This window comes from Gaeumannomyces tritici (assembly GCF_000145635.1).
Source record: "Gaeumannomyces tritici R3-111a-1 unplaced genomic scaffold supercont2.6, whole genome shotgun sequence".
NCBI lineage: Eukaryota > Fungi > Ascomycota > Sordariomycetes > Magnaporthales > Magnaporthaceae > Gaeumannomyces > Gaeumannomyces tritici.
The window spans coordinates 2,804,762-2,818,215 of NW_008804550.1; the positions used below are offsets into that span (position 1 = coordinate 2,804,762).

The following is a 13,454-nucleotide window of genomic DNA, read 5'->3' on the forward strand; positions in this document are numbered from 1 at the left end:
CCCTCATCTCACTCCATACCTCTTGCTCCGGCTTGGGCTCGACTTTGATCAAGGTCTTGGCTGCCACCGCGAGTATTGCTAGCTGCTCGCACGCACTGTTGGTCTGGTATTGGCGTCACCCGCACCCATGTGCACAAGGGTGGCCTTCGGTGCGCACAGTGTTTCCATAACATGACTTTGAGCGGTCAAAGAGGCAACCCCCAACGGGTTGTCCAAGGATCGGAGGCGATATACAGGGCTATCCGTTTGCATACCCGCCTTTGTTTAGGCATAGCAGTTTTGCTTCTTTCATCTTTCTTCTCTGATCTTCGGGGCGGGCTTAGACCATGGTTTATCGGATAGAGACTCTGGCGTTTCTCTCAGCGTCACCCGTTGTTTCTGGCTTGCGGCATGGACAATGGCAGAGTGCAAGGGTTCGACTGGTCAAGCTCAGTGTTGGATGTATGTTGAGTTTACAAATGTCTATGAAGCAGTCATGGACAAGCTCGGTTGGTCGGGCTATATCATCATATAGGAGGCAAAAGGTGATTACTCGAGCCACATCAGGTCCGAAACTGGAGAGTTTCTCGTCTGGTCTTGGTTACGCAATTGCATGCAACAATCTCTAGCACCCCCTTCCCACGTCCCAAGCATACATCGAGGTGTTTTCTTGATGGCGGATTTCATGCGTTGGGGGGATATAAATGGAGATCCCGCCCGCCTAGTCCTTAGCTCAGGCGACGGAGGAGCAGCAGCAACCCTGCACAGGGAAGCACCATCACACAGGCCGTTGCATAACTGAGAGATGTGTCGGTTTGCGCTACCCTCCATCGCTTCGTGCGGGCAGCCCTCTGTCTCTCCTGGAGAGCACGTCGCACGCAGTCGGACAGCGCCTGTCTCATCGCGAGTGTGCCGCCCGGTCCATGTCATCTCTCAGCCCGAGCGGCTGGACCGAGCCATGGCGGGGTCTGTGGCGGTAGGGTTTAGTGGATCCGGAAGGGGAGCTAAAGTGGCGGCCGAGGAAAGCCCGCATAAGAAAAATAAAGATAACAGGCGGTGGAAGGACATGAAAAAAAAAAGGGGGGGGAGATGACGGGACTAATAACGGGTAGATATATGGAGCGAATACACGATGACGTACGGCTTGGTCGCCCACTTGTACCTTTCTCGCCTGGGGGCACCTTGTCGACGATGTCACGTGACGAGCATGTTTGGTGGTGCCTACGGCCGTTGCCAGCCGAGTCCGCCGAATGGGTGCCGAAACAGTAGGCAAACAGCCAATTTCGGACAGCCAGCGGCGGAGGAGTAGGAGGAGGAGGGGCAACCTCGTGCGGCCCCGCTAAATCTGGCACGGAAGAAACAAGGGGCCTAAAAGCGGGCTCCGTGGTTTATCCATGCGAAAGAAAAATGGCAAAAAAAGCGGCTTGCAGTCGAGAACCCTAGAAGATGGAGAGAGTGCAAGCGAGGGACGGGGGGTTAAAGGTTGAACGTCTCGGGAAGCATGGTGGTGGCGGTCACAGCAATGCTGCTTGCTACCCCTCCCCCGGGCCACCTACCCACCACCCCAGGCGTTTGATTTCTCGATTCCCGCACACCCGCCTCCCTGGCGCTGGCCGGGGGGCTTGCCTGCTGTCTGTCTCTGGGTCACTCGCTGCATCATCCGAAATCTTTTTCTGGCGATTTCCTCTCTCCCCTCTCTAAAATGCCCGCACGGGAAGGTTTGAGATGCGCCGGGTCTTTGCTAGCGCACAGTGGCTGATTCGCAGATATTGGACAAGACGTCCACCTCGTCGGGAGATTTAGGGATCTGTATGTATGAATACAGTTATGCAGCAAAAGTCTGTTCCATCTTCACAGTGCACCCGCTAAATAGCAGGTTTTCAACTAACTTTTAAAATTCACCAAAATATACTACAAATGTTGGTAGGAGTCTGGTACTCCTGTTAAACGGCTCGGAGATCTCCTGTAGAGGGTGAACAAAGATCTCTATGATCTGGGGAAAAGTCCTATTATTGTGCACGAAGAGGAAGGAATCTATCTGCCAGAAGAAGGGCACAGGATTGCCCGTTATATGCACAGGGACGATCACCCAAAAGGGTGGTTCCCTGCTCTGCCTAAGGCAGATAGTGTTGGCCCGTGCGGGACCCGGAGGATCCCGGAGCCCTCGTAACAACCTCTTCTCTCTGGATCGCACGCGCACAGAAATGCTGTTCCAACAACAAAAGAAATAAAGTAAAAAGTCGATTTTCAATAACACCAGCTACGCAACGTACTAATTTTATTAGATAGAAATACATTTTTGTTAAGTAATTGCGGAATAAAAAAGATTATTTCCGGGATACAGTGCGAATGCAATTTTAGTATGGCGTACATACAGTGCGAGGTTTTTCGAAATGCAATGCAATGCAAAAAAATTATTTACGCTTTAATTAAGTACAAAATGGTAAATTTAATGCTTTTATCGTATATAAAATACCTCCGTTTATTTAGTTAACTCATTGCTAGACTTGTAGCATTTTTTGTTGATTTTTTAATTGTTTTTAAAAAAGTGCGTGTTTTTGCGCTTAACTATGGTGCACTGTACACCTGGGAACAGACTTTTGCTGCATGACTGTAGAGCCTTCGGTACCTTTTTTACTCTTTCGTTTTTGTTTGACCGCCGCCAGCGGGGTCTCATATAGTCCTACCATCCCCCTCCCTGGCCATGTATCCCTTAGTGCTCCCTCAAGCCGGCCAATCCATTTTCCAACGCCGGCCAAGAAAGCCGTGATTGCCCGCACACGCCAAACTTGGAGCCAGCGGACACGAGTGACGTGCGTGCATGCACACGGGCGCACGGGGAGGAGGAAACAAGAAGGCCGTGCTTCGGGTGACAACGAGGGATCTGACTGCAGATGTCAGCACACTATGGTTGCACGACATGTCCATGCAGAACAAATATTCTTCTGGACCGTGTCTGATTTCTCAATCTTTTATGGTCTTTTTTTTAAAAAAAAAAAAAAATTTGCCTATTTCTTTGCTCCATAGCCTCCTGCTACCAAGGGCCGCCATTTTCTAGAGGACACTATGCGTTCATGCACCACATCGGCGTCTGTTCCGTCATGCTTCATCGACGCCAGTGTGATATACAACGTCGCCTAGGTTGCCATCTCGGATATCGATGGATTTAACGGACACATACACACGCACTCACACACATTCGCACACACACTCACACCTCACACTTAAATGCGCAATACACCCACACTAGGGGCAAACAACCAAAGTGGCACAACCCGATATAGCCGTCCGTCCAGTACATGCACACCGCCGCTCTACAGACACGCCTCTTATATGCGCGCTAGCCCTAGTCGCGGTTGCAAGCAGGAAGCAGTCCATCCATACACGAGGGAGTGGGGGTGGGGATAGGTCCGTAGTACACGTGTGTGTGATAATGTAACTTCAAAGCAGGCTGCCGTGGCGGCTTGTTTCGAGCTTCTTCCGTCATCTGGAGCCAGGACGGCCCAAGCAAGGGGCGCAAAAATATGTGCCCCAATTCTGTGTCGATAAGGGAACGCACGTGTGGGCACGTGTGGGCACGTGATTTTGAAATGTGATTTTGAAATGTGAACCTTTGCCGTCGGTTAGCCGACAGAGTGACCTCAAGGAAAAAGAGAAAACAATGGCAAAGTACGTGCGCGATAATCGAATGGCACCACGGAACAAGAGGGAAGAAAAAAAGGTCTGTGCGGAAAAGTTCTTTCCTTCAACCAGGGCAAGCCCTCAGCCATGGCTGTCCAGAGCCAAGACCATGGGGTGTCCCGAGCAGAGGCTCGCGTGGAAACGGCCAGAGTGACGGGGTGCGCAAGGCTGGTTTTCCCACCTGCGGAAGCACACACCTTGGGACCTACCGAAGCTGGCTTAGCCCAGCCTGCGTTGACGCCGCCAACCAGGGGGGTGTGTGGGCCTGGAGCGTGGGGCTGGGCGGAGTCTCGAGCAGGGGCGTGAGGGTGTGCTGGGCGTGATTGTCGTCGGTAATATGCCAGTGAAGGGTGCCGAATGTAGACGAGACCTTGGGCAGGGCGGGCGTTTGCGGCCTCTGCTGTGTAGGCGGTACGCGGCCAGGGCGCGTCAGCAGGGTGTGCCCGGCCGGTGATGCAACCAGGCCCGGGGAGGCACTTGCTTGTTTGGCTTGGCGCTGACTGCTGAGGGCTGGCGAGCTGCGAGCCCCGCCAAGGGGTGGGGTGCAAGGGTGCCACCACACGGCCCACACCACAGCACAACCCCCCCGTGGCTTCTGGGCGTCTCGGCGCCTGGCTTGTTCGGATGTCCTTGTCCAATGTTTGGCTTTGGCTGCGAGCGGGCCACATGCCGGTGACCAAGGGTCTCCAAGGGTGGCTTGACCGATCACCTTGACTGCATCCTGTTTGTGTCCTGTGAGTGGTTGCTGGCGTTTCCCAGCGTGGAGTTGCCAGCAAACACCCCCCTCGAGGCCTTCTTCTTCTTTTCATCTCCACCACACCCCAAACAAAAGCAAGCAGGAAAAGGACGCACAGAGTCGGCGGCCCCGTGATGGTCCGAGGCCAGCGATGGGCCGTGCTGGTGGCTGCGTGCCATCGCAAGCCGCACAAAACACAAAGCACAAAAAACCCAGTGCCTGCTAGTCCCCCAACGCCGGCCTTGAAATACCCGCGGCGGGCGCCTGTAGGGAGGCCGGGTATACAAACGCACGCCAATGTCTGAATTGTGGCATTTGCGAAAGGCGATTGGTGGTTGGCTGCTGAGGGTTCGCACAAGCGTGAGTCGCCGGGCCTGAGTGGCAGCGTCTGGCCAAGCTGGCCGGTCTCGCTTTGGCACAAAGGGAAAAAGGCCTTTGCCTAATGCACCGTCCGCATCTCGACACTGGCCGTTTGATGTATCGCCCTCCGCCCTCTGGATATTAGGTACCTACCTAAGGTGCCTGCATACTGGATGGGCATGGGCGGACAGACGGCGGGTGGGCAAAATAGCCTGCGCCAACCATCCGGAAAGTAACCGGACGAAACAAGAGATCACATCCACGTCCGGCCACAACCCCAACTCGTCCCGACGGGGAAATGATGGCACGAGGGCGGGGAGGACCTTTGTCAGCAACGGGGCCACGAACCAAGTGGCAGCCGCCGCGAGCAAAGCCTACCCTCCCTTGCTTCCGCGCAGTGCCTGCCAGGCCTGCCACGTCCATCATTTGATTCCCCCCCAAGATCGGGCGTGCAGCCAAGACAGTTATTGCACAATCCCGAAGCCGCGACAATCACCACTGCTTTGCATGCGTGCCCACCACACTCTGCGCTTGTTGGCAAGGAATTTTTCGCAGCCATGATCCGTTGGAGGACGATGCTGACTCCTGCGAGGCTAAGGGGTACCTGCCTGCCCCAGGCATCCAGGACTGCTAACTATACACAGTGTGATAAGCCAGTGTGTAATTATTGGCAAACGTGCAGACAGACCACGTGCACAGTGATGCTATCAGCACTGTTCACCCGCCCGCCCGAGAGATGGATGTCTTTGCGATCGGGAATAATCGACGTGGCTGGGATGGTGTGTTCTGGGCTGCTGCTTGGGCCGAGATCCTTTGAGTGCTGTCCCTTGGGTTTTCCGCTCCACCCCTGCCCCCCTCCCCCCTTTTTGATTTGATTCCCCCTAGGTCTCGGTCGAAATGACCTCAGGTGGCTCCCAACGGTGGGCTGGTCGGTAGATCTGCCCCAAAGGATCACACACCCCTCCCGCCTGCGTTTTGGGTCAATCAATCTGGGGGAGCTTGCTGCGAGCTTGGTTCCTCCGTGTCCTACCCCTTCCCACTCATTCTCCCTGGCTGCTTGGTGGGCGCAGGCGGGTAGGTGGGCACGGGGGGGGGCGCGAGGGCGCCTCCTGCCTTGCAAGCACTTTGGTGGCGGCTCCACAGCGAGTCGCCAAGCCGCGAACCCGCAATTTGGAGATGAGGTGGCTAAAATAATACGCCGGAATTGCCTGCCAGCGCCTCGGCAGGCACGCCAGGGCACACCCATCTTTCAGGCCATAAACTCGCGGATAGGACGAACTATAAAATCACCAGCAGGCTTCTAGAACTCTGTTTGTTTCATCACCCCCCTCTGGCTGGCTTTTGGCCTTTGGTGGCTGGCGTTACTTGCCAGCGCTATTCTAATCGGTAGATGCGGCTTGTTCGATTGGTCGCATCATCCCCAGACGCGGCCGAGCGCTCGCCCTTCCCGACGCCTCGCGCCATCAACCAATATGGTCCAAAGATCAGGACTCACTCCATCCTAGATGACCACGAGTCATTGCTGCGCGTTATATCTCAATTTTTCTGTTGAGGACGTCGTGCCTCGAGAGCTCACGTCGAGCCGAATCGACACTCATTTGGCCTCCAATGTTCGAGGAAGCGCCCGGCCGTACTCTTTCTCTTGCCTTCATTTCCGAGCCTCAGCGATAAGAAGGCTGCGTGTGAGGAATCAATTGTGACGCGAGATTATCCTGCCTGCCCCCAGCTCAGCTTGACAGTCGCCGCCGGCTGCAACCTCGACTTTCTGATGGAGCCCACTTGGGCTGTTTCAACCACGCCCTCGCTACGAACGCAACACCAGCGTCAGTGCGTCCCTGGTGGGCGCCATGCCGGGTTAAGCGGGAAACCCCCCTGGACTCTCAAAACTCCGTGCTACGGTTCCGTGAACAGAAAGTGCCAAGGGAGAAGGAAAAGCACAGCCCGAGAATGATGCATGCCTATTTATACAGATTTGTCCGGATCTAGGCTGTAGGTATATGCTGCGTACAGATAGCGCGATCGAAATGCTCGCTCCGAACCGAGCGAGGATGAAAGCTTGTATCACCAGCGTGTGGCAAGCGCAAATGACAAATATGATAAATGTAAACAGGAAAGGAAGCGGCAGGAATAAACAAAAGACTGTTGATAGAAACAAACTCGTCAATGATGAGATGGCGAGTTCGCCTTCGGCAGCAGTTCACATGCTTCGTGCGACCCTCCACGAGACTGAGATCGACTTGTCTGTGACATTCATGGATGAGACAGCGGCTTGGTCCCCAAATTGCTGATGTGGCGGGACTGCTGGCCAGGTGAACTGTGGCTGGTATGGTAGTTTTTGGAGACTCGCACGTTGAAATGATCAACGGCCGTGCTCCCAGCAGGTCGCCACCCTTGGGCTGGCACTCTACCACTAGCGCTGCGCGGCAGGGTTATGGCGTTGCCGTCTCCCCTCCCCTCCCCCTTGGTTGCCCCGACCCGGCTCAGCGAGGGAGTAGGGTGTGCTGGCTGGCTGGCTGGCTGGCTGGCTGGGCGTCGGGCTGTACGTGCACGCCCCCTCCCTTCCCTCCCTACTCCAAACAGCGGTACCTCGCAGTACTCGGAGACCCCTGAGGGACTTTCCCCCCGCCCTCGGCTCCAACCCAGAAAGGCCCAGCATGCGCTGACGAGACGATGCATGCACGCGTGTGTGGGTGGGCGCGACCAACTTTCTGTGCCCACGGGTTTGAGGGGGCGGGCCTCAAGCGAAAGGCCCGACAAAGCCCACCAGCTCTTGCCGACCCAACGCACTGAGCCGGGTTGTTTGCCGAGTTTTCTCTCTGGAGTGATGTTTTCTCTTCTTTTTTCTGACTGGATAGGTTCGGCAAACACACGACATTCTCATTTCGCTCCCTCTCCTTCTCAGCCGTCACCCTGACAGTGAAGCACAGTGTGATCGATCGAGTCGCCGGTCGGTCCCCTGTCCCCCCTCCCATCCCCTCAGGAAGCCCACACATTAGGCGTCTAGTCCGGTACGTGGCACCTGGCCGACCTGATTGCCGTCGCCCGCGGGCAGCAAAATTGGGATGAAACGGGAACGGTAGGCGCCAGCGCTTTGGAACGTGTGTGTCCTGCGGGGATCCGCCCTGGCGACGAGAAACAAACTGATCAAATGCAGCCCGACCTGAGGTGAGATGACACGGACGTGCTAGGTTGCGGTGCCACACACGCTCGCCAACAGGCGACGGGCCTGGTGAGGGGAAGGGGGAAGGAGGCTTCCCATGAGGTATTCGGGAGTCAACCCAGGCCCCCACGCGACACCACGTGCACGTCCCCTTCTGCAAAAAGAGCGCTGGGGAGTGCATCGGCAAAATTTAGCCACATGTCGGATACTTCAAAAGCATATGAAGGGTTGATCGCATTGTGGTTTTTTCCTTTTCTTTCAATTCGTATACTTATTTATTTGTGTTATTTGTGGTTGCTTTTGCTTCTTTTACATATAGTCCTCATCAAGTTCCTCTCGATTTCAATCATATACGCTGCTGCGTGCTTTCGCGTTCATGCTATCTCTGCCCCCGGTGGTATACTAAACCACATCGAGACCATCAACGGAGCCTCAGCCCTGGTTTACGCTATCCTGTCATCGGTCCAGGCTGACCACATGTCGACTTTCAGACGTCGCGAAGGCAGTGCCTGGCCACTGGACGACCGGCTGAGCTAGGCAGATTCAACCCTCAAACGTAGATCGAGAATAGTGACTATTCTAGCTGCAACCTTGCACGGAACGGGAATGAAGTCATAGTTAGCCGGTTGCCCTACAACGGATGAAAAGTATGGGTCATGATGATGTGCTTTCGCTTCTCGCCTTTGCAAAACCACATGGTGTTGCCTTTTTGTCGGGGCAATCCATCTCTCCTTCAACGAAACGCCGGCCAAGGAAGACAGCCACACAGTTAGCCAGGCCAGGCACCTGTCTTTGTCATAAGCTTTATCTTTAAACGTGACTTGCAGTGGCAGCATCCGAACAGACCCGCCAACGAAGCACATTACCTAATTCGCTAGATCGTCCCGTGTCCGTTCCTCGGAAGTTCCACCGCATATCCTTTAAAAGTGGGACAGACAGGGGCCCATGCTGGGAGGGTGGACGGACCACCCCGAGGCGTGGCTGTTATGTCGGCTGCTCTTCAGACTAAAATGGGAAGGAATGTCGGTCGCGCCTGCTGGGTAAGGGGACTTTCCTTTTTGAGGGGCGGCCTTTTTTGAGCGGCTGCCAGTTTTCCCCGTCGTCGTTTCTCTCTCCATGGCGCTTTCCTCCTCCTCCATCCTGCCTCTCCTTTTTTTTTTCCTCTATGCCATTGTCCCCTGCGCGACTGTCTCCTCACAGCGCGCCTGCATTCCTCCCACCCAAGCAAAGCAAGTCGTCGGTTTGCATTCACATCGCATCACCGACCACCACAAAGGCGGCTTTTTTTACTTTCTTTTTGGATTGCCTTTTTTCCCCCAGTCAACGGCGTCTCCTCCCGCCCTTGTGTCCCTTGTTTGCCGCGCTCGTGGCTTGCAGCGCCCACACGAGTCCGCGCTTCTGCCTCAAGCTGCCCAGCATCGTCAATCAGCCACGACGTATTATCTTTCCTGTTCTTTCTAATTCTATCAACGTGAAGTGGCTGAACGTTGACTGAACGTTACCTCCGATACCGAAATAATTCCTGCCGACAATTATCCCGGCGGGCTTTACCGGCTTGCGCACCGGCTTGATCGCATACTTGTCGGTCTTTGAAAACGCGATAGGGCAGATAGTCAGCCAGACCCAACCTCAGGGATCGAAGGCGTTTGGGAGGACCGCCCAGAGTCTCAACCTTGCCCACAACCGCGATGGCGGCACATCGCCCATCTCCCCCGATGTCGGTGCAAATGCATCACGGCCCAGGGGCGCCCATCCCGCCTGGCTCTGTGCCCAACGGCGGCCCGTCCTTCATATCGCCGTCGCGTCGCATGGCCGAGGCGACTGAAGGTGTTTGGATGCAAATAGGTACGGTCCTCTATGTTGCCATAACCCGGCTGGACATGCGCGACTGACACTTGTTTACAGGCAGCTTGTCGGAGCTCCTCGGTAACCTCGAGGAGGCCATGAACGCCTACGAGCGCGCCCTCACGATCAACCCGCAGTCGATTCCGGCCATGAACGCGATGAGTCTCATCTTGAGGACCAAGGAAGAGTTCCAGAAGGCTTGTGAATTCCTGAACGCGATCCTTAAGCTGGATCCGCAGAATGGCGAAGCTTGGGGGAGTCTTGGTATGGTTTCGCTCCGCACCTCGGCGCCCGCCCGGCGCCAGCCCACAATCGTATAACGAGACAGTCGCTAACCTCTTTGTTCTTGCCGCCAGGTCACTGCTATTTGATGATTGATGACCTCCAACAGGCCTATAGCGCCTATCAGAATGCCCTCATGAATCTGCCAAAGCCAAGGGTATGTGCTATCCCGCCCTACAATGACTCCAAAATATTCCATATGTGCAAGGGAATTTAGAAGCGGAGTGCATCAATAACTAACGCGGATTCACTGCTTCACAGGACCCCAAGCTTTGGTATGGCATCGGCATCCTCTATGACCGCTATGGCTCGCTGGATCATGCTGAGGAGGCTTTCTCGTCGGTGATGCAAATGCAGCCTGACTTCGAGAAGGCCAACGAAATCTACTTCCGGCTTGGCATCATCTACAAGCAGCAGTCCAAGTTCAACCAGAGTCTTGAGGTAAGTGCTAGGCAGCGCTGCGCACTGACATACAGGTACTAACAAGTCGAGTCGTAGTGCTTCAAATACATTGTTCACTCACCGCCGCTCCCCCTCACGGAGGAGGATATCTGGTTCCAGATCGGTCATGTCCACGAACAACAGAAGGATGTAAGTCAAATGTTGCTAGCACTATTCCATGCAGGTAGCTTGCTGCAGATGCTGATGCGGCCCAATGACCTGTAGTACGACAACGCAAAGGCCGCGTACCTGCGCGTTCTTGAGCGTGAGCCCAATCACGCCAAAGTCCTGCAGCAGCTCGGCTGGCTTCACCACAACCAAAGCAGTAGCTTCCAGAGCCAGGAGAGAGCAATTGAATATCTCGAGAAATCAGTCGCTGCTGGTAAGAAACTTCTAGCCAACATCGTATGCATTGCATGTCGTGCCGCTTGCTGACCATGATGGATCCAGAGGCCAATGATGCCCAGAGCTGGTACCTACTTGGAAGGTGCTACATGTCGCAGCAAAAGTACCCCAAGGCATACGAAGCGTATCAGCAGGCTGTCTATCGTGACGGTCGCAATCCGACCTTCTGGTGCTCCATTGGTGTGCTCTACTACCAGATCAACCAGTACCGCGACGCTTTGGACGCATACTCGCGTGCCATCCGGCTTAACCCGTACATCTCCGAGGTTTGGTACGATCTCGGCACTTTGGTAAGTGTTCTTCTCCCTGCGGGCCTTCACACTGTTGAACAATTAATCGGCAGTTGTGGCAAACCGGCAGCTAACCATGGTGATACAGTACGAATCGTGCAACAACCAAGTTAGCGATGCCCTCGACGCCTACACGAGGGCGGCTGATCTTGATCCGAGCAACCCGCACATCAAGGCTAGACTGCAGCTCCTGCGGACTGGTCAGAGCAACGGCTCTCAGCCGGTCAGCGCACCGATCCCGACAGATATGCACCCGCAGTCCTACCAGGCCTCCGGGCCCCCTGGTCCGCAATGGGGTGGTGCCTCGGGCCATCCGCCGCCGCAGCAGCAAAACGGGCCTCCTCCGCTGAACGGGCCGGCCAACTGGCCTCGCTTGTCTGATGTCAACCCGCCGCCGCAGCCCCCGAATCCTTACGAGCAACAGCGGGGAGAGCCCTTTCGTGGCCCCCCGCCGCCTCGGCAGCCCAGCCCCCGACAGGAGCAGCCCCCCATGAGACACTACCCCCCTGAGCAGGGTCGCCAGGGTCCCGGTCCTGAACCTCCTCGCGGGCCGTCTCCTCCTCCGAGCCACTACTCGTTGCCTCCGGCGCCGCAACAACAGACGCAGCAGCAGTCTCAGCAACCGCCTCCCCATCAGCCGCCACCGCCGCCTCAGCAGCGCCAGTCACAGCAGCAGCAACAGCAGCAGCAGGTTCTGGGCATGATCAGGAACCCCAACCACCATAGCATGCCCGAGAATGGCATCAACGGAGCCGCGCCTGCCCCTGCGGCCATCATCGGCTTCCACAGGACCAACAGCCCCAGAAACGACCAGCGTCCGGCGCACGACAACCGCATGCCTTCGCCCAAGTCTGCTTATCCCCAGCACCAGCCCCCTTATCCCCCTCATCCGGATTCCGCGGGACCTAGCGGCGTGGACGGCGCGGGAAGACCCCCGCCACCTCCATCAATGGGCCCTGACCCGTCGATGCATCGCGACCACGACCGTCCCCCCTCTGTCGGCCCCAAAAGGATGCGTGAATGGGAAGACGATGCTGCCTCGGCCAAGAAGCCCGCGTCTGAAGAGAACCGGGCCAGGCTCGACGACCTTCGCCACCGTCGACCGTCAACCCCGCCTCGAGAGCGGGACTCGTATCGCCGCAACTCGTCCGAGGCGCGCAGGTTTGAGGACCAACGGCGCATGGAGGATCAACGGCGTGCCGAGGATCAAAGAAGGGCGGACGAGATGCGCCGCGTGGATGAGCAGAGGCATGCTAGCGATACCTACCATCCGTCCGAGGCCGCGCATCACCCCCCTGCGCACGCGATTCCTCCGAATCACTTGCCCCCGATGCAGCAAGGCCCGTCCCAGATGCAAAACATTATGCACGACGGCCCTACAGCCGGCCCGGCGCCCAAGGAGTATGGTCAAGATGAGAGGCAGCATGAGCGACCGCACGCCTCTGTGGCGCACCCTCCTGCCACCAACGAGCCCGAACGTGCAGCTAGGAAGATGGACGTAGACGAGGACTATGATGACAGCGGCGAGGATGAGAAGAAGAATGGGATCATCCCAGGGACAGCGTCAGGCCCTAGCTCGGCATCGGGCGAGATGAAGTCGTCCACCGCTACTGCTGGGCTGAACGGCATCATGGGCCCCAAGGTTGAGAGCACCTAGAATGAGATTGTATCCCGTTGTCTCCTTTGCGGACCTCGATATTTCTGGTTGATTTTTCTTGCTGCGCTTTCTACTTCCCCTTCTTGAATTTCTCACGGTCTCATTCGTGGTCTATTACCCATTTCCCTAAATCCCCTTTGACAAGGAGGCTGCCTGTACTTCAGCCTCATTTCGTATCCACCCGGAATGGGCTCTATCTGCTTGTGTACAATCAAAAAGTTATGGCTCTCGTGGCCTCTATTCCCATATACTCTGCCTTAAATCCCAAGATTCAAAACCTATGATTGCTTTTCGCGGATGTTTTTGGACAATTTTATAGGACTTGGTTCGCTCGATGAGAGCCTTGTGATGATGGTTGGTTATGGGGGTTATTGAAGGCGTGCGGGTCGGTCAAGGGTCCGGATTTGTCTTGCCATAGGAATTAGCACTTTGACTGATTGACTATATCGATGCCGTGTTCCAGGTCGTCTCTGTGAGGTCCTCTGTTGCTACGCAGCTACGTGGGGATAAGGGCGGATTGCCTGGTACTTGTAGCTTCGTGGGAGTTGGACAGATACACGGGTAACCGTAAGTCTGTGCCTGGTCCACTAGGTCACCGCACTGGTGGGCACACGCAAC

General features: G+C 55.9%; 2 protein-coding genes across 2 annotated transcripts; one reads left to right on the plus strand and one right to left on the minus strand.

Moving 5' to 3' along the window:
• Nucleotides 1-3,771: 3,771 nt before the first annotated feature.
• On the minus strand, nt 3,772-4,575 carry GGTG_11309 (hypothetical protein; the record flags this gene model as incomplete). Its single annotated transcript, XM_009229194.1, has 2 exons — nt 3,772-4,381; nt 4,513-4,575. The coding sequence occupies 2 exons, from the start codon at nt 4,573-4,575 to the stop codon at nt 3,866-3,868; spliced, it is 579 nt and encodes a 192-aa protein (XP_009227458.1). The 3' UTR covers nt 3,772-3,865.
• A 4,374-nt stretch (nt 4,576-8,949) lies between these two features.
• On the plus strand, nt 8,950-13,291 carry GGTG_11310 (RCM-1). The gene is made up of 8 exons (XM_009229195.1): nt 8,950-9,761; nt 9,822-10,025; nt 10,118-10,200; nt 10,305-10,484; nt 10,542-10,634; nt 10,710-10,866; nt 10,935-11,179; nt 11,268-13,291. The coding sequence occupies exons 1-8, from the start codon at nt 9,605-9,607 to the stop codon at nt 12,834-12,836; spliced, it is 2,688 nt and encodes an 895-aa protein (XP_009227459.1). The 5' UTR covers nt 8,950-9,604; the 3' UTR covers nt 12,837-13,291.
• The last annotated feature ends 163 nt before the right edge of the window (nt 13,292-13,454 follow it).